Source organism: Sinocyclocheilus grahami, unplaced genomic scaffold (assembly GCF_001515645.1).
Source record: "Sinocyclocheilus grahami isolate Dianchi unplaced genomic scaffold, SAMN03320097.WGS_v1.1 scaffold233.1, whole genome shotgun sequence".
NCBI classification, from domain to species: Eukaryota; Metazoa; Chordata; class Actinopteri; order Cypriniformes; family Cyprinidae; genus Sinocyclocheilus; species Sinocyclocheilus grahami.
The window spans coordinates 3,075,382-3,094,786 of record NW_015505412.1 but is presented as its reverse complement, the minus strand read 5'-3'; the positions used below and the strand labels follow the sequence as shown (position 1 = coordinate 3,094,786).

At 35.8% G+C, this 19,405-nt stretch overlaps 3 protein-coding genes across 3 annotated transcripts in view; all 3 read left to right on the top strand.

Moving 5' to 3' along the window:
* Positions 1-12,018, top strand: part of LOC107597528 (endothelial cell-selective adhesion molecule-like) — a 40,389-nt gene extending 28,371 nt beyond the window's left edge. The window contains exons 3-8 of the mRNA XM_016288626.1: positions 1,708-1,909; positions 1,985-2,140; positions 7,173-7,217; positions 10,376-10,498; positions 10,592-10,721; positions 10,805-12,018. Coding sequence (XP_016144112.1) covers positions 1,708-1,909; positions 1,985-2,140; positions 7,173-7,217; positions 10,376-10,498; positions 10,592-10,721; positions 10,805-11,282 — 1,134 coding nt within the window. The 3' untranslated portion in view covers positions 11,283-12,018. The remainder of the gene's footprint in view (positions 1-1,707; positions 1,910-1,984; positions 2,141-7,172; positions 7,218-10,375; positions 10,499-10,591; positions 10,722-10,804) is intronic.
* Positions 12,019-13,828: 1,810 nt separating this feature from the next.
* On the top strand, positions 13,829-16,096 carry LOC107597598 (endothelial cell-selective adhesion molecule-like). Its single transcript, XM_016288744.1, has 3 exons — positions 13,829-14,203; positions 14,297-14,426; positions 14,510-16,096. Exons 1-3 carry the CDS (start codon positions 14,125-14,127, stop codon positions 14,985-14,987), a joined length of 687 nt encoding a protein of 228 aa, XP_016144230.1. The 5' UTR covers positions 13,829-14,124; the 3' UTR covers positions 14,988-16,096.
* A 534-nt stretch (positions 16,097-16,630) lies between these two features.
* On the top strand, positions 16,631-18,503 carry LOC107597575 (V-set and immunoglobulin domain-containing protein 2-like). Its single transcript, XM_016288707.1, has 3 exons — positions 16,631-16,682; positions 17,064-17,507; positions 18,301-18,503. Exons 1-3 carry the CDS (start codon positions 16,631-16,633, stop codon positions 18,501-18,503), a joined length of 699 nt encoding a protein of 232 aa, XP_016144193.1.
* The last annotated feature ends 902 nt before the right edge of the window (positions 18,504-19,405 follow it).

Here is a 19,405-nt window from a genome sequence, read left to right as displayed (position 1 = left end):
ATTTATTATCAATAATTAATTATATATATATCTTTAACTCAAAATATTGATATTCAATTTTAAAATAAGTCCAAGTTATATATGTCTTAAGTCCTGTTAATAAAATTAAATTAAATGTATATACATTTAAACCAAAATCTTGATGTTGAATTTTAAAATAATCCATGTTATGTAGGGATAATTTATTAATAATAATTCATTACATTTTACATTTTAATAAGTCCATGTTATATATAGGTCCAATGTAATATATAAGTAATTTATTCATAATTAAGTTTATATATTTTAACCCATAATCTTGATGTTATGTTTTTAAATACAGTAAGTCCATGATATATATATATCCATGTTATATATAATTAATTTACTAGCAATAATTAAATGTGTATGTATTATATTTAACCCATAATCTTGATGTTGATTTTAGACGTCTACATTATATAAGTCCAGGTTATATATAAATGTAATAATAATTAATTAAATTGATATATATTTTAATTCAATCTTACATTTTTAAATTTTAAATTCATCTTAATGTTGAATATAAAATAAGTCCATTTTATTTGTCAACTATCCATTTCCTGTCCTCCTTTGCTGTCATTTTGAAAAAAAGGGATGGATTACATGGTAGAACAATCTGTTGTCCTCCATCAGCAGACTAATAAATGACATGAACCTGACATGTCAGACCCAGCTCCACTCTGCATCCTCTCAACAGATGGCTTTCACTTTAATGTCACAGGAAGAGTATGGAACACTTGAAAGGTCAAAGACCGCTTATGAAAATACACGTGATGAATTTGATGGATGGGCGAGAAGTGGATTTACTCAAGCCGTTATCGCTGAGGGTTTTAGATGGAGATGTAAATGTCAGCTAATACACAGGCGTGATAATGTGTATACCGTATGTGCGAGCTAGCTATCACATTCAACCTACGCATGTGTATGAATGGTATTTGTGCTGCTTATCATAGTCTGTAGTTTCACCAGTTTCCCTTTGCCTGCTAGATTATCATAAATAAATGGAAAATTGGAGCCTAAAATTGGAACTTGACCATCTGCACTTACTGTACATCTGAGGATTATCTTTAGCATGACATTTTACCTCCATCATTATCATTGGCCATTTTCTCAGCAGTCCCACAAGCCTCTAATTTTAATGCGCTTGACCATATGATATCTACAGGTCCAACAACCTACTAGCCTATTAGTTTATTTTTCATATTTTTATCTTTTTTCTTAGCATGTTTCTTGAGCATCAGTGTATTAGAATGATTTCTAAAGGATCAGTAATGATGCTGAAAATTCCGCTTTTCCATCACAGGAATAAATTGGATTTTGAAATATACTCACATAGAAAACTCACATAGTTGTAATAATAATATTTTAACTATATTTTACCAATATACCCTTGGTGAGTGGAAGAGACATTAAAAACATTTAAAATCTTACTGACCCCAAACTTTTCAACAGTGGTGTACATGGATTTTTTTTTTTAATCATGCTTTTTCTTTCAATATCTTACATGATAATTTTTAAAGATGTTTCTTAAGATGAAAGTTTTCAAAATGTGCCTCAAGACCCTTTTTGAAACCCCATTCCATTGAACGGGGTTGTCTGAGTGGTTCAGAGAAACAGTTTGCAAATGTGTAGTACTGTGCATACCTAGTTGTGTCTTAAGGTCTCTCTGTGTACTTTTGACTGCAGGTCATCTCCTACTTCTCAGGACAGATTGGCATCGGTAGCACTGACTTTCGGAGGCGAGTGGGTTTTGCTATGTCAATGCCCTCTGCCAATCTGTCCATCTATATCAACAACACGCAGGAGTCTGACTCCGGGCGCTATCACTGCCACGTGATCATTCCTGGAGCTCCAGGCCTGTCTGGGGAAGTACACCTCAATGTTAAAGGTACATTGGCAAAATATTAACATATTTGGGGCATTTAAGTGTCTGTGTCATGATTTCTTTCTCTGTTTGTTCTAGTTCCTCCATCCACGCCTGTATGCACTATGACAGGAAACCCTGTACTGAGTGGCAATGTAACATTGAGCTGTAAATCCAGCTATGGCAAACCTGTTCCTCAGTACAAATGGACCAAAGCAGCTCCACTTTCTGAGGTCTTCTTCTCTCCCATGCAAAGTGAGTTTCCTGCATCTGTATGTTTGCCATTGTTTGATTGTCTTTCTTTATCTGAGAAAAATTCAGGAGCTTCTGTGGATGCATTAAAAATATTTTTTTAATTATTATACATTTATATTATTATTATATTATTATACATTATTATACATTATTGTACCGAAAGGTACAGTGTGACAATTTTGTTTAATTTGCTTTATGTGTTGATATATATTGACTGGTTAAAATGTGGTTAAATTAGATGGAACAATACAATTCAAAAGTTATGGATCTGTGAGATTTTTAAATGTTACTGTATACTGTAAAACAGTGATATTGTGATATATTATTACAATTTAAGATAAATGTTTTATATATTTTTTTTAAAAGTTTTTTTTAAACAAACCTGTCTACAGAATTAACACTGATAAACAATGTTAACTCAAGATCATCCTGTCATCAACAATTATTTGCTATGCTGCATTGAAATAATTTATCAACAGTTTCTTTCTTTTTTAATTGCTTTCACATGTAGCACAAAATAACTAGATATAAAAGGAATTAGAATATGATTATAGAGTTATAATGTCTATGTGTAGACCAACCTGCAAGGCTAATTTACGATTCGTTCCCCCAGGAATTTCCTTTGTGAATTCGTCAATTTATATGCTGCAAAAATTGGCCAACTGACTTGACTGTTGCTACTTGTTAATGACTTTAAACCATACAACAGTTTTAAAATTCATGTTGTTTTACTGTAATTTATGTTGTAGTCTCTTCAAGTAAAGTCAACCACAGTGCTTATTTTGGTCATACTGTAAATCAAAAAAGGCTATTTTAAAAACCCATTAAAAATTCTAAGGGGACCCAATTGTCCAAAAAATGCTGTATGTTTTAAGACTTAAAACTGAACAGCTCTATTGATAAATTTGACTAAAGCAGAAAAAAATAAATACACTACCAGTATGATTGTTTTTTAATAAATGGTTTTATACCGCAAGAAAAATGTATCACAGTTTCCACGCAAATATAATGCAGCACAACTGTTTTCAACAGCAAATCAGCAAATTTTCTTGAGCATATTAGAATGATTTCTGAAGGATCATGTGATACTGAAGACTGGAGTAATGATGCTGAAAATTCAGCTTTGCCATCACAGGAATAAATTATGTTTTTAAATATATACAAAAATAGTCATTTTAAATAGTAATAATATTTCCCAATATTACAGTATAAAAAAAAAATTTTCTTCAAAAATCATACAGATCCCAAACTTTTGAACGGGGGTCTATGACTGTGTTAAATAGGTTTTATCTTTGTTTTTATTGTTGTATCATTTTGAGGAGCTGTTTTTCTCTGTGCGTGATCTGTTTATTATCTCGATGAGATTGGTTAGATGCTGTGTAGAGATGAAGAGCACAGGCATCATTTATCACTGATTTAGCGTGTCTCCCTCGCTTTGGCCTGAGGTGAGGTGGAAATAGCTCTGTTACCCTCAGAGCAGCCAGAGAAACACATTCCCATCAGCCTCTAAACACGACAGTTTTGACCTTGACTGAGTGCCAGGAACATCTTACAACCAGTGCCGGGTCATCCAACAGGCGGTCACCTAGGGCCCTGCCTTAAGGGGAGGGCCCCGTGGTCACGATGTTGTCAGTTGAATTTCTTGGTGTGTTCGACTTGAAGTGGCGCTACGCAGACCGATCAGTGTATGACATCAAAGTACCGCGAGAGCTATAGAGAGCCGCAAGTCCCGCATGCTTTCGAATCCATCTGTGCGCACTGCACAGCGCCACTTCAAGCCGACCACACCTTTAGACTACGTATCTACAGATGACGCACCAGGGCTCTACAGTGCAGCACATATTTTGTCTGTGCGATTAATACATTTACCACAATAGCATTTGTGCATGGGTTTTGCATGTGTATGATCCTATTTACAAACCTGTTGTCCAACAAAGAGAACATTTTAATTACATGTTTTTACTGCAAATTCATTTCATAACATCAGTCGAGTGTTTGAAATAACGTCCTTTTGTGATCTGACATGGTTTCAAATAACAGAATGAGGCAAAATCATTATTTTATATTCTATAGAGTGATAAAGGCTATGTTGAGCATTGCATTATAAATATAGTTCATTCATAAATACCCGACATGGCTTGAAGAACAGAGATAAACTATTTAGTCGCAATCGTATGTTTATTGTCTTAATGTTTGCTCAGTTAAAACGTCTCTATCTGCATTTTATTCCACTACAGCAATAGCATATGGCTTTGTCCATATTAGGGATTTCCTGGAACGTCATATGACTTCTATGAGTTCTATGAGTTTTACTGCACACAGGCACTATCCGGCTACCAGTATGAATGAAACAGACGTTGCATTACATTTGTGCACTCGCTCACCACACCTTATTTTGCATAAAAATAGGAAAAATAATACTTCTGCTTCTCTCTAAGTTTTTCTCCAGTGTAGACGAGTTTCTTTTTCTCTCTTAGTGGATGCATAAGATTTCCTGACAAAAATTAGATTTTTAATCATAATTTATTTTATAATAAATCCTTAGACCTTGCTAAACATTTATAGTTATATACCCCCTGTATGTTAACAGGTCATGCTGCAGTTTCCTGTAAAATATATTGATAATCATTATCAATAATTATTATTTTGTTTAATGTTTTTATTCAGTAATAACAATGATCAGAATTATTAGTAGTCATAATGATATATAAAAACAACCTTTTTGGGCAAATTGTGCTGCCCTACAAACAGGGACAACAAACTCTGTGTTCTTAATCATTTTTGGTAATAAAGAAAAAGTTTGTCTGAAAACATTTCTTGTTACAGTTCAGATTTTGTGTGCAGATTGTTTTGTTAAGGTTCAGATTTGGGAATTCACTAGATATTGCCTCTCAGAATAGTCTCTCATAACGTCATGAAGTCTTGTTTTACATCAATGCTATTTTTAATTCATTTGAAATGAAAGAATGATAGAGAGATTAAAGTGAAGTTGTGGTAGAATTAGAATCCAAACGGTATCTTTCGGGAGCCGAAAAAAGGATGTTCTGACTGCTATAAATAATATTTATCGCTGTAGTATTAGTACTTGTTTTAATAAATGCATGACAACTGTTCTGTCATGACAACTCTCGGAGGGATTGGCATGGTAATGTACATGACAATGTTAATGTATTAGGTCTTGGCGGAATAGATCTGCTACACTGCTGTTGCTGCGGCAGAGCAAGTACCGAGACTTGCTACTGCCAATACATCCACAACATGCTGCTGTGAGCATGTAAGAAATATTGCTGCTGCAAATATACATGAAATAACCCCCATATAGCATACATGAATCACCTTGTAGCAGATCTATACAGGTGGAGCTGGGGAAGGTGGAGGGTTTCTGAAGAGAGAACCAATCAGCTGTGCCATGTGATAATGATGTCAATAGATCAGATTGAGTTATACCTATCGGACTGCGCCATCTAGAGTTTCATGCCAGAACTCTGTATTGACGCCCATGATTACAGACAGACTTGTCATATGAGGGAAAATTGAGCCACATTCAGCATGTTACGTTAAATAATTACAGACATGGCTCCAGAATCAAATCACTGAGGTTGCTTCTGAAATTAGTGAGGGTGATCTAAACTTAATATTAAATATATAGGCCTAACCATACATTTTTGTGCCGTTCATTGCTATGGCGCCAAGAGTGCTCCTTATAATCACTAAAAAGCTGTCACTCATTTTAGTTCATCAGGATCTCACCAAGTTATATTTAATGAAGTTCTCTACACAGCACAATGAATCTCTTATTTACATTGCCTCTCACTTTGTTATAATGAGATGATTTGCGAGTATGCAGAACTCAACACTGAACAAAAACTCTGGCGTGTTGAGTGTGGATTCTAATTTAAACACTTCTGACTGGCCACTGTGTTCATGAAATCAACAGATATGTATGTGATTGGCCACATTGCTCAATGCTGCAAAAATACGTTGTAAATAGAAACCTTTAGCGCTCCACAGAGCACAAACACAAGTACGCAATGGAGTGTTTGCCAATATCCTATTCTGTTACAGCTATATCCTATTACAGCTTGAACTGAGGGTGCTCAGCACCTGCTAGTACCACCGTAGGACCGGGCCTGATTTTATCTATCCCACTCATTCTCCTTGCCAATAATACAGGTCTCTCCCTCTGTCAAAATTTAGATTTAATCCACCATCCAATGTCTAATGCAATATTTTTTTTTGTGATCATCAATCAGATCTTAAAAACAAGCAGAATAGCCTGTATTTCTAGTCATTTGTGCATATTTCTATGTTTATTTTGCTTATTCTCTGTTTATTTTATTTAGTTTTCATGTAGAATTAATTTATATTTTAGTTTATTTATTTGTTTCATGAATATCTGTTTACTCAAGGTCACGTGCACTCCTATTTTGTAATCTGTTTTAAATCTGTTTACATATGTATGTTGAATGTGTTACACTTAATACAGATTTACGCTTAAATATTGAAATTGTCATTTTAGGTGCTTTCTATTCACTTGTCAAATTGCTATGACACTTTTTACCCTAGTGGGGCCCATTTTCATTATCTTGCCTATAGGGTCCCATAACCCTACAGGCTGGCACTGCTTAGAACATTTCTACTGGCATGTTCTCTTAAGTCCATATCAAATGATAAGGAAAGCATGACACATTACAGTAACTAAAATAGAAAATGTGCATTAGTATCCAATGCATTTTTCCCAAATATATCATGACGATTTCTGTTGATATGTTCGTTCTGATCAGCATAAATCTTTAGTTGAAATACACGGCTGTGCCAGCTGTTCAGTAAAGCTGGCTTATACTTATCAACCATGCAGCAAATTTCCTCCTTGATCCCAGGCACGTGGGTCTCCCAGTTTTTCTCCTGAGGAGAGACCTGAGGGAGATAAGGTGTTCAGTAAATCTCCCCTCAAACAAACGTATCGTGTTCTCCTGGTCATATGTCTTCCTCTTACCCTCTCTCTCTGTCACTCTCATCTGCGTATTCACAGAGTGGAGGTCCTGCCCCCAGCCTGTGCTTGTGCTGGGATACCTTGGTAAGGGAATAGACCCTAGGATAGAGAGAACTCCTTTAGATAGACTCTTGAGAGCCACAGTAAATGTGCGGTTCACTCTTACAGTGTTGATTAGTTTATTCCTCAACCCTTGTTTTCTTGTACATGTATTGAGTACAGGAATGATAAATCTAATTGTACTACCATTTAAAAGTTTGAGGTCAGTAAGATTTTTTTTAAAGACATAAATACTTTTATTCAGCAATGATGCATTAATTTGATCAAAAGTGACATTCATCAAATAAATGCTGTTTGTTTGAACTTTCTATTCATCAGTCCTAAAAAATGTATTATGATTTCAGCAAAAATATTAAGCAGCACAACGGTTTTCTACATTGTTAATAATAAGAAATATTTCTTGAGCAGCAAATCAGAATATTAGAATGATTTCTGAAGAATCACGTGACACTAAATACTGGAATAATGATGCTAAAAATTCAGCTTTGCCATCACAGGAATAAATTACATTTTAAAATATTTTCAAATAGAAAACATTTATTTTAAATTGTAATAACATTTCACAGTTTTACTGTTTTTACTGTATTTTTGAGCAAACAAATGCAGCATTTAAAAAAAATTTTTTTTTACTGACCCCAAACTTTTGAATGGATGCATAATTGTTTTTTAAAGCTACACTCAGTATTTTTAAAGGAAGTTTTACACATAAAGTAAGAAACGTTTAAAAATCTGTAAGCCTTTGTAATGGGACATTTTTACTTGAAGAATAAATGAATAAATGGCTGACTGTGAATACGATGCTGTTAGGTGTTAGTCTTTAAAGATAATCTTTGTAGCATCATTGTTAAAATATGGTACGATATGAATACAAAGAAATATGTTTGAAATGTGGCCTGGCAGGGTTTGAATCTGGCAAGGGTTATTTTCTGATCCCGCCACCACCTTGTTTTTCATATCATTCCCCGTCTCCTCCAGTCAAGACAGTGGTGGATCATCATTCTGTGAAAAACATGCAACGTATATACACTATTTTGAGTCCCACAGCACCTCTAACCTTCAAAGAGTGAGGTTTACCAACCACACAAAATCTCTGTCAACAAAAAAATGCAAAAAGAATAAAAACAATAAAAAAGCTTAAAGCTTGATAAGCATTTTTAGCAATCAGCCATTTGTATCAGTGTGTGTCAGTGAGATTAGAGTCATTCAATATCCCAAGCATATCAGTCTAAAAGCATATTAAATATCATCCTACCCCTTTCATCTTTTTTGTTCCATCCCATTGTTGAAATTATGAATCGTGTGATGCTGTACTATTTGTGAGTCTTATTAGAGAGCTAAAATCAGTCCTGTATCTCGTAGTTTATTCAATGTAGAAGCAACTCAAAGTGAAGCAGCCATCAAAACATGGTTTTTATAAACATACCATTGAAGTGTTGATTTTATGAAGCCAATAATTTTAAGTGACACTTCATTAGTATAAAAGTGCCTGTGAAATCTGTAAAGCCCAGACTGGGGTCCCTGGGCATCTGGCCTCGGCTCTGGGTCACTGAGGAATTTGAGTTTGACTGCTCATCACTGCAGGCCAATCAGTGTGTGGACAGAAGCTACAGCAGCAGATGGTCCGACTGCAATCTATGTCAACACTGTAATAATGGCAGTAATTTAATGTTTGTTCTTTATGGTTTTAATTTCTCATCCTTCTTGTCATGCATGTGAAAATAGGCATAGTATTGTCAACATAATTGTGGCCAGATCTTTAACACATATGTCATGACAAAGTGCTCTCATAAATAGGGATTTTCAAAGGGTTATACTCTTATTTACTGTCTATGTCATGATGTCATGTAAGGGAGCTTCTTCAAGTTTGTGCACTTTTATGGCAAAAGTGTTTTTTATTATTTTTATTGAAACTACAAGATAAGCTTTTTATTATATGAAGGTCACATAAAAACGATCACATAAAACACTTTTTATTATATCTTCATTTACCTTTGCTGTTTTTCAACTGCATTTTATGTACGAATTAGATTCTTTTTTTTCTTACACTTTCAATCTTAAAATATGAATGAACTTTCAATTTTCCACAAATTATGGCTGTCCCACAGTTATGGCATCATTTCCACAAAACCCAGATAATTTGCCCCTTTTTAATAACATTAGTGGGCTTGTTTGTTAAGGAGAAAACATTTGAAATGCTGTGGAAATCACACTGTGGTGGGCATTTTTTTATTATTTTCTCCTATGATGTATGTATGTAACACACTACTGTTCAAATGTTTGGGGACAGTAAGATTTTTTTAAATAAAAAAATTGACTTGATCACATAAAACACTTTTTATTATATCTTCATTTACCTTTGCTGTTTTTCAACTGCATTTTATGTACGAATTAGATTCTTTTTTTTTTACACAAAATATTTTTTTCAATCTTAAAATATGAATGAACTTTCAATTTTCCACAAATTATGGCTGTCCCACAGTTATGGCATCATTTCCACAAAACCCAGATAATTTGCCCCTTTTTAATAACATTAGTGGGCTTGTTTGTTAAGGAGAAAACATTTGAAATGCTGTGGAAATCACACTGTGGTGGGCATTTTTTATTATTTTCTCCTATGATGTATGTATGTAACACACTACTGTTCAAATGTTTGGGGACAGTAAGATTTTTTTAAATAAAAAAATTGACTTATTTAACAAAGGAACATTAAAGTCAATTTGACAATTACTGTAAAGACTGGAGTAATGGCTGCTGAAAATTCAGCTTTGCCATCACATGAATTAATTACATTTTAAAATATATCAAAATAGAAAACAGTTGTTTTAAATTGTAATAATATTTTACAACATTACTGTTTTTACTGTACAAATGCAGCCTTAGTGAATATAAAAAATCTTACTACTGGCCCCATACTTTTGAACGGTAGTGTATACTGTTTAACAATGCTGTGAACAAATTAAACTGGTGAGAGTGGGAAAGGTGTATTTTAAGGTGGGAGAAGTTTAATTTTTAAAAGTCCTCAGGACCTAAAGTGCCTGTAATTGAACAAACACCCATAAAAGTAGAATAAGCAGCCACATGCTACAATAGGTCACAACAGTTGAATGTGTCTTTTCAACTCTATTGAAAAGACACATTTGATGTTCAATTATGACGTTATGAATGTTTGATTCTATTTTAAGATGAGAGGCAAGGCACCCTTCGACTTAGCAACCTCACCAAAAGCATGTCTGGCAAGTATGTTTGCCGTGCCAGCAACATGGCTGGGACTGACAGCTGCCACATCAATCTAGAGGTCTCCACCCGTAAGTATCATTCAAAGATTGATGCAACATTTTATGTTGTAGATTTCGGCTTTCACTATATTTGTAACTGAATTGATCCTGTTGTGGCTGCAGCTAACAATGCCTGGGTGATCGCCGGGGCTACGGTGGGCTCTGTGGTGGGTCTGATGGCTCTGGTCTTATTCCTGATCTTTATTCTGAGGAGAAACCATGACACAGAGGAGGAGATTGCCAATGAGATCAAGTGAGCATGTGTCTTATATTTCTCATATTTTAATAGGATTAAAATAGGATTGTATTACAGTATCTGCTTTCTATTGCTTTAAGGGAAGATGCACAGGCCCCGAAACGCGTCTCCTGGGCTAAAAGCGGCACAGGATCGGACATCATATCAAAGAATGGCACATTGTCCTCCATAGCCACCAGCCCTCCTGCACAGGACCCTCAGCATCCACTCCAAAACAGCCATTACCCATTCCCTCCGGGTGCCTCGGACACCGCCTCCATCCTCACCACCTCCGGTAGCACAACCACATACCGCCTCCGCCCAGGGGAGCCCAACCCACTGCATGGCTTGCCCGGATACAACGGCAGCAGCACACTAAATCACACACACCGCCACCATCACCACCATCACACTCCCGCAGTCCTCAATCCCAACAGCTGCTCTACACACAGGACTGAGGGGCCGCAGCCGCAGACCCCACGCCCGCTCAACATGCCTATAAACACTGCCACCCTGGCCCGCAGGGGGGCCGTGCCCATTATGGTGCCCAACCAGAACCACGCCGGGTCACTGGTATAACGACCCTCAAGACAAATAATGTGCTAACGACTAGCCAAACGTACGTGGGGAAGGGTTTCGACAAATATGGCGATAAATGACAAATTTGGCAAACGTTTTATACAGATTAAAGTACAGTAAAAAATTGTTACATGTCAAAAATCACCTTTGATTTGTTTTCTAAAGTATTACATGTTTTTTAATGAGCTTAATCTGCGTTTTGATGCCTAAACACTCTAAGTTCTTTTTGTCATCTTTTCACTGACCGAGAACAGTATTTTGTCAGTGAGATATACATTATGATGGGATGCAGATGTCCACTTTTTGTAACAGTTGTGTTTATGGATTCAGATTTGTCCAGTTATTTAGACATTCAGTTAAATTTATGACAATAATCTTGAGTGTTCTTGTGCCTCTTGTGCCTCCGTTTCTCTCAGGAGTTTTCGCTTTTTCTGTCAAGCGGTTGACAGATTTCTGAAGCAGAGCAGGTTTTATTTCAAATGTAATATTTTCTGACCATTCAGACGAGTTAAGAAATTTAGAGAGAAAGGGGAAGACTGTAAAGTAGAAAATAAAATGAGAGCCTGTGAAAATGCTGTCTTATGATGTAGAGCATAAAACAAACAAATGCCAGTGTCTGCCATGCTCGTTTACTGGAGCAGGAAGGACTCTTAATTTGTAAAACATGTGATCATGTAAGTTACATGGAAGTGTCCATTTATTCATTTGCGTGTTCATGAAAATTTACGATAAACTAGCCTTGTGGTAAAATGACTTGAATATTGGAAGCAATGTTTTTTTTTAATAATAGTGTTAATGCTGAATGTTATTGTGAATATTCTGGTTGAATATATTGTTTACTCTGTAGTTAAGCCTTTTCCACTTATTTTGTTATTTTCAAATTAGCATTATATGGAATTGAAAGCATTATACATTAACTGTCTACATGATGGAAGCAGAGATGTAAGAAATGGTTTCAAAGTGGAAAATGCCTCAGTGAGGTTCAAGTGTTTAAGTGGTGGTGCTTGTTTTGATTACTTACCATAATGTTCTGCTTATTAAACCAATGCAAAATTGTAAAAATGCATTGTAAAACATTTTTTTAAAGAGTTAAACTAGCACATCTCTTTAATGTGGCATTTGATTGACCCGCATTAAACAAATTTTATTAACAACAAGTATATTAAATATCAGAACCAGACACTTTATTTTTGCTGCCACATTTGTCTTTTTTATCAGCTTACTTCGTCTACAGGAGTTCTCAGTTTGAGATCCCGGACGAGCCCCCGATTTCTACTATGGCCATAACAGAAATACAGTTTTTTCTTGTTGGTATCATGAGAACCAAAATTGTTTTTAAAGTAAGTATAAAATTAATATTCAGAATAATATTGGTTGGCATAGAAGGCTATTGAATGGCCAACTTTTTCATGGATGTTTTTGATTAAACATTTTATTTATCCTATATAAAACAATTGTAGAAATAGTTTGAACATTACAAAAGCCAGATGTTAAGTCCCACGGGGGGAAAAAATAGATTTTGGCTGAAGTTGGCATTTGAATTGATATTAAGTTACTCTTCTAGGCCACATGTCTTTCAAACATGGTCTTCTGATAAAAATTATTAGAAAATACACTGAATAATCACTTTGTTATTGATGCAGGCTATTTGGCAGTCTGCCACTCTTACAAGGTAGACCAATGTAACCACATAATGAGGAACAGAGAACAGAGGGAACAGAGTTAGGGAGTTTTGGGGAGAGTACTCCTACAATAAGATTAGAGGTTAAAAACCATATAAAAGTGTGAGTTGGTCATTTGTTCTGCAGGCATCTCGGCTTTGTGGTTTCTTTCAATAAAGTCTTATTTTGTCTTCTGGAGCTCCGAACTCCGAATATTTTTGCAAGACTTTCTCCACTACATTTATTTTAAACAATTTGAAAGAAAAAGGTGCTCTAGTGAAGAACAATAAGAAGTGTTTATTCACACCTGCCTCCACTTTTTGCAAGCACATTCTGGACGTTGTGCTTTCTGTTAGTCAGAGCCGACCATTTATGATCTGTTCTTTATCTCAGTGCAAGGACAACTAAATATTAGATGCATAATGGCATATGGTCACATTGTCCTCACATTACATTTTAAAATATATCAAAATAGAAAACAGTTGTTTTAAATTGTAATAATATTTTACAACATTACTGTTTTTACTGTACAAATGCAGCCTTAGTGAATATAAAAAATCTTACTACTGGCCCCATACTTTTGAACGGTAGTGTATACTGTTTAACAATGCTGTGAACAAATTAAACTGGTGAGAGTGGGAAAGGTGTATTTTAAGGTGGGAGAAGTTTAATTTTTAAAAGTCCTCAGGACCTAAAGTGCCTGTAATTGAACAAACACCCATAAAAGTAGAATAAGCAATTACATTTTAAAATATATCAAAATAGAAAACAGTTGTTTTAAATTGTAATAATATTTTACAACATTACTGTTTTTACTGTACAAATGCAGCCTTAGTGAATATAAAAAATCTTACTACTGGCCCCATACTTTTGAACGGTAGTGTATACTGTTTAACAATGCTGTGAACAAATTAAACTGGTGAGAGTGGGAAAGGTGTATTTTAAGGTGGGAGAAGTTTAATTTTTAAAAGTCCTCAGGACCTAAAGTGCCTGTAATTGAACAAACACCCATAAAAGTAGAATAAGCAGCCACATGCTACAATAGGTCACAACAGTTGAATGTGTCTTTTCAACTCTATTGAAAAGACACATTTGATGTTCAATTATGACGTTATGAATGTTTGATTCTATTTTAAGATGAGAGGCAAGGCACCCTTCGACTTAGCAACCTCACCAAAAGCATGTCTGGCAAGTATGTTTGCCGTGCCAGCAACATGGCTGGGACTGACAGCTGCCACATCAATCTAGAGGTCTCCACCCGTAAGTATCATTCAAAGATTGATGCAACATTTTATGTTGTAGATTTCGGCTTTCACTATATTTGTAACTGAATTGATCCTGTTGTGGCTGCAGCTAACAATGCCTGGGTGATCGCCGGGGCTACGGTGGGCTCTGTGGTGGGTCTGATGGCTCTGGTCTTATTCCTGATCTTTATTCTGAGGAGAAACCATGACACAGAGGAGGAGATTGCCAATGAGATCAAGTGAGCATGTGTCTTATATTTCTCATATTTTAATAGGATTAAAATAGGATTGTATTACAGTATCTGCTTTCTATTGCTTTAAGGGAAGATGCACAGGCCCCGAAACGCGTCTCCTGGGCTAAAAGCGGCACAGGATCGGACATCATATCAAAGAATGGCACATTGTCCTCCATAGCCACCAGCCCTCCTGCACAGGACCCTCAGCATCCACTCCAAAACAGCCATTACCCATTCCCTCCGGGTGCCTCGGACACCGCCTCCATCCTCACCACCTCCGGTAGCACAACCACATACCGCCTCCGCCCAGGGGAGCCCAACCCACTGCATGGCTTGCCCGGATACAACGGCAGCAGCACACTAAATCACACACACCGCCACCATCACCACCATCACACTCCCGCAGTCCTCAATCCCAACAGCTGCTCTACACACAGGACTGAGGGGCCGCAGCCGCAGACCCCACGCCCGCTCAACATGCCTATAAACACTGCCACCCTGTCCCGCATGGGGGCCGTGCCCATTATGGTGCCCAACCAGAACCACGCCGGGTCACTGGTATAACGACCCTCAAGACAAATAATGTGCTAACGGCTAGCCAAACGTACGTGGGGAAGGGTTTCGACAAATATGGCGATAAATGACAAATTTGGCAAACGTTTTATACAGATTAAAGTACAGTAAAAAATTGTTACATGTCAAAAATCACCTTTGATTTGTTTTCTAAAGTATTACATTTTTTTGTATGAGCTTAATTTGATGCCTAAACACTCTGTGAAGTTCTTCTCATCATCTTTTCAAACCGTTACACTGACCGAGAACAGTATTTTTTCATTTATTTTGTCAGTTTTACAGTGTGTTATACATTTTGATGGGATGCAGATGTCCACTTTTTGTAACAGTTGTGTTTATGGATTCAGATTGGTCCAGTTATTTAGACATTCAGTTAAATTTATGACAATAACCTTTAGCATCAGCTGTTCTTGTGCCTCTTGTGCCTCCGTTTCTCTCAGGAGTTTTCCGTTTTCCTGTCAAGCAGTTGACAGATTTCTGAAACAGAGCAGGTTTTATTTCAAATGTAACATTTTCTGATCATTCAGAGGATATTGAGGGATGACTGTAAAGAAGAAAATAAAATGAAAGCCCATGAAAATGCTGTCTTAAAATGTCTTATGATGTAGAGTGTAAAAGAAAGAAATGCCAGTATGCTTATTTACTTGAGCAGGAAGGACTCTTCATTGGTAAAACATTTGATTATGAAAGTTACATGGAAGTGTCCATTTGTTCATTCATGTGTTCATGATGTACGAAAAACTAGCCTTGTTGTTTAATGACTTGAATATTGACAGCAATGTTTTATCATTTTTGATATTAGTGTTAATGCTGAATGTTATTGTGAATATTCAGGTTGAAGATATTGTTTACTCTGTAACTAGGACTTTTCCACTCATTTTGTTATTTTCAAATTGCCATTATATGGAATTGAAAGCATACAGTAACTGTCCACATGATGGAAGCAGAGAAGTAAGAAACAGGCTCAAAGTGGAAAATGTCTCAGTGAGGTTCAAGTGGTGGTACTTGTTTTAATCGCTTACCATAATGTTCTGCTTATTAAACCAGTACAAAATTGCATTGTAAAACATTGTTCAAACATTTTTAAAGAGTACAGCTAGCACAACTCTTCAATGTGGCATTTGATTAGCCCTGCATTAAACAAACTTTATTAACAACCAGTATCTTAAATATTAGAACCAGACACTTTATTTTGGTTACCATATTTTTCTTTTTTAACTTACTTTGTAACTTACTTTTTTTAACTTACTTTTGAGGTCTTGGGTTGTGATCCCGGACGAGCCCCCGATTTCTGTTATGGCCATAACAGAAATACAGTTTTTTTTTCTTGATAATATCACATGAACCTAAATTGCTTTAGAAGTAAATATCAAATTAATATATATTATGAGAATAATATTGGTTGTCTTAGAAGACGACTGTTGAATTTGCAACTTTTGTTGCAAGTGTGGTTTTTCAAACAATTTTTAAGAAAAAGCTGCTTTAGTGAAGAACAATAAGTAGTGTTTAGCCACACCTGCCTCCCCTTTTTGCAAGCACATTCTGGACATTGTTGTGCTTTCTGTTAGTTAGAGCTGACCAGTTATGAGCTGTTCCTTATCTCAGTGCAAGGACAACAAATAATTAAAAGCATAATGGTATATGGTCACACTGTCCTCACAACATGCATTTTGTTCCAGTACTTTGGTGAGTAATTCCTTCACCCTTTTTATTATATATATTTTTACACTACTGTTCAAAAGTTTGGGTTCAACAAGATTTTTTAAAATGCTCACCAAGGCTGCAGTTATTTCATCAAAAAGTAAAAGGGTAATATTATGAAATATTATTACACTTTAAAATAACTGTTTTCTGTTTTAATATATTTGAAAATGTAGTTTATTCCTGTGATGACAAAGCTGAATTTTCAGCAGTCATTACTCCAGTCTTAGTGTCACATGATCCTTCAGAAATCACAGATTTTTCCTTTTATGAAAGTTTAAAATAATTTATTTAAAAATATAAATCTTTTGTAACATTCTAAATGCCTTTACTGTCACAAGGTATAGAGATGTTCTCTTTGTACAGATGTAGTAAGGTCATGGCAGGCAGTTGTGGTAAAGCCCTCAGTGTTTGTCCGGTCGGGGTCGTCGACTGAGCTGACCTGCACGTATAACACACACGCCTCAGAGGGCTTCACCCTGAAGTGGCGTTACGCAGCTCCAGGAACTCCTGCCGTCCAAGCCAAGAGGGTGAGAACTGCTGTATTCAGATTCAGTCACAATAAACCACCAGATCTGCCGACCTCAATGTCCCGTTTGACACAGGTGCTGTACTTCAATGGAAGGCTGTACTGGGTGAACTCTTGGGAGGGTAGGATGGCTCTCGTGCAGAACCCTCCAGTGTCAGGCATCGCTTCTGTCAGGATCATCAGTGCCGAAACATCTGATACTGGGATGTATATATGTGAGGTCACCAACCCGAACGACTGGTCTGGCAGTGGACAAGGTCTGATCAACCTCACTGTGCTAGGTAAGCTGGCCTATATATCATGGGTTTTCAACAGAACCTAAATATAAAAAAAAATAAAATATATATATATATATATATATATATATATTATCTGGAAATATTGTCTTTGTTATTATTTTTTTTGGTCACACTTTAGTTTGTGGATCAATTCTCACCATTAACTACGAATTTTGCCTCAATAAACTCCTATTTTGCTGCTTATTAGTAAGTATTTGTTAAGTTTAAATATGCGGACTAAAGGATCTAAAATATGGTCATGCAGAATAACGCGTTAAACAGCAAATATGCTAGTAATATGCGTGCTAGTTAATAGTGAGAATTGGTCCCTAAACTAAAGTGTTACACTAAAAAAGTGTTTTTTATTCAAATAAAAATGTATTATTAATATTTATTAAAATATGTATTCAGCTTTCTGTCAATATTTTTAATTAGCTTTTATTTTTATCATTTCATATTTACTTTAAGTTTTATTATGTGCTTTTATCATTTTTAAAAATGTTTACATTTCTAATTAGATTTTTAAGTTTAATTTTAGTACTTTTAGTAACATTTCTAATTTTCATTTTTAATCTAATCTAATATTTATCATTTTAATTCAGCTCTATTTCAATTAACAAAAAATATTTTTAATAGTTTTAGTTAACAGTGCTTGGAGAAACATACTGTATTTCAATAATTAATTGTGATTAATTTAATTATTGTCTATAGAAATCATATGTGTGTGTGTGTACTGAACTACTAATCCAGTTATAGATGGTGCTGTGTGTTTACATATTGTTCTCTCCGTCATCAGTTCCTCCGTCTGTGCCAGTATGTCAGCTGCAGGGAAACCCCTACATGGGGAATGATGTGACTCTGAGTTGTCATTCCTCTCAGGGTCTCCCCACACCAATCTATTCATGGCACAGAGAGCAGAACGCAGCCCCTCTGCCGCCAGACAGTTTTATTGAAGGTAGGAAACAATTATTCTGGCACCTGAAAATAGGGCGTAGATGACACAGACAGCACGGATTTGCTTACTCAACAATTATATAAGATTTTATAAAGAGCTAAACGGGATAATATATAAACACTAAGCATTAACTTACTAATGATTTCAATAAAATTACTAATGATTAATGTAATAGTTAATCCAATAATGAAAATATACTTGCTCTCAGGCCATCCAAGACGTAGATGAATTTGTTTCTTCATCAGAAAGATTTGGAGAAATGTAGCATTACATCACTTGTTCACCAAAGCATCCTCTGCAGTGAATGGGTGCCGTCAGAAGGAGAGTCCAAGTAGCTGATGAACACAATGATCCACACGACTCCAATCCATTAACATCTTGTGAAGTGAAAAGCTGTGTGTTTGTAATAAATAAATCCATCAAAACGTGTTATAGTAATGAATAATTATTTAAATTTTTGTTTCATTCTTTTGTGGATAAAAATAAATATTCATAATAAAATAAATATTCATTTAACTATATATCATTTGCAGTCAGTAAATTGTCCATATATATCACCATTAGTCATCAGCCACCCTGCCATCTAGATATCAACCTTTAAAAAAATCCCCTATTAGACAATAACTAAAAAAACGCGTCTCATTTGTGCTTCAGATCAGCGCACCGGTTCTCTGATGTTGCACAACCTGTCTGATGCCTTTGCTGGTACCTACACATGTAAAGCGTCCAATGAACTCGGTCAGGCAGTGTGCAGCGTAACCCTCAGAATGACCTGTGAGTACAACACACACACACACACACACACACACATCACTGAATATTAAAATCATTTGACATGGTGTTCTGTTGTTAGATGGAGGAACCGCAGCTGTGATTGGCGGAGTGTTGATGGGAATCTTTCTCGTTCTGCTGTTGATTGGGGTAATGGTCATCTTAGTCACCTGGA

Excerpts from the sequence above, each read along its gene's own strand:
- LOC107597598 (XM_016288744.1), top strand. The coding sequence starts at position 14,125 with ATGTCTGGCAAGTATGTTTGCCGTGCCAGCAACATGGCTGGGACTGAC. Across the intron at positions 14,204-14,296 it reads CAATCTAGAGGTCTCCACCC|CTAACAATGCCTGGGTGATC; the intron begins GTAAGTATCATT and ends TTGTGGCTGCAG. Across the intron at positions 14,427-14,509 it reads GAGATTGCCAATGAGATCAA|GGAAGATGCACAGGCCCCGA; the intron begins GTGAGCATGTGT and ends TATTGCTTTAAG.
- LOC107597575 (XM_016288707.1), top strand. The coding sequence starts at position 16,631 with ATGGTATATGGTCACACTGTCCTCACAACATGCATTTTGTTCCAGTAC. Across the intron at positions 16,683-17,063 it reads CATTTTGTTCCAGTACTTTG|ATGTAGTAAGGTCATGGCAG; the intron begins GTGAGTAATTCC and ends CTCTTTGTACAG. Across the intron at positions 17,508-18,300 it reads GATCAACCTCACTGTGCTAG|TTCCTCCGTCTGTGCCAGTA; the intron begins GTAAGCTGGCCT and ends CTCCGTCATCAG.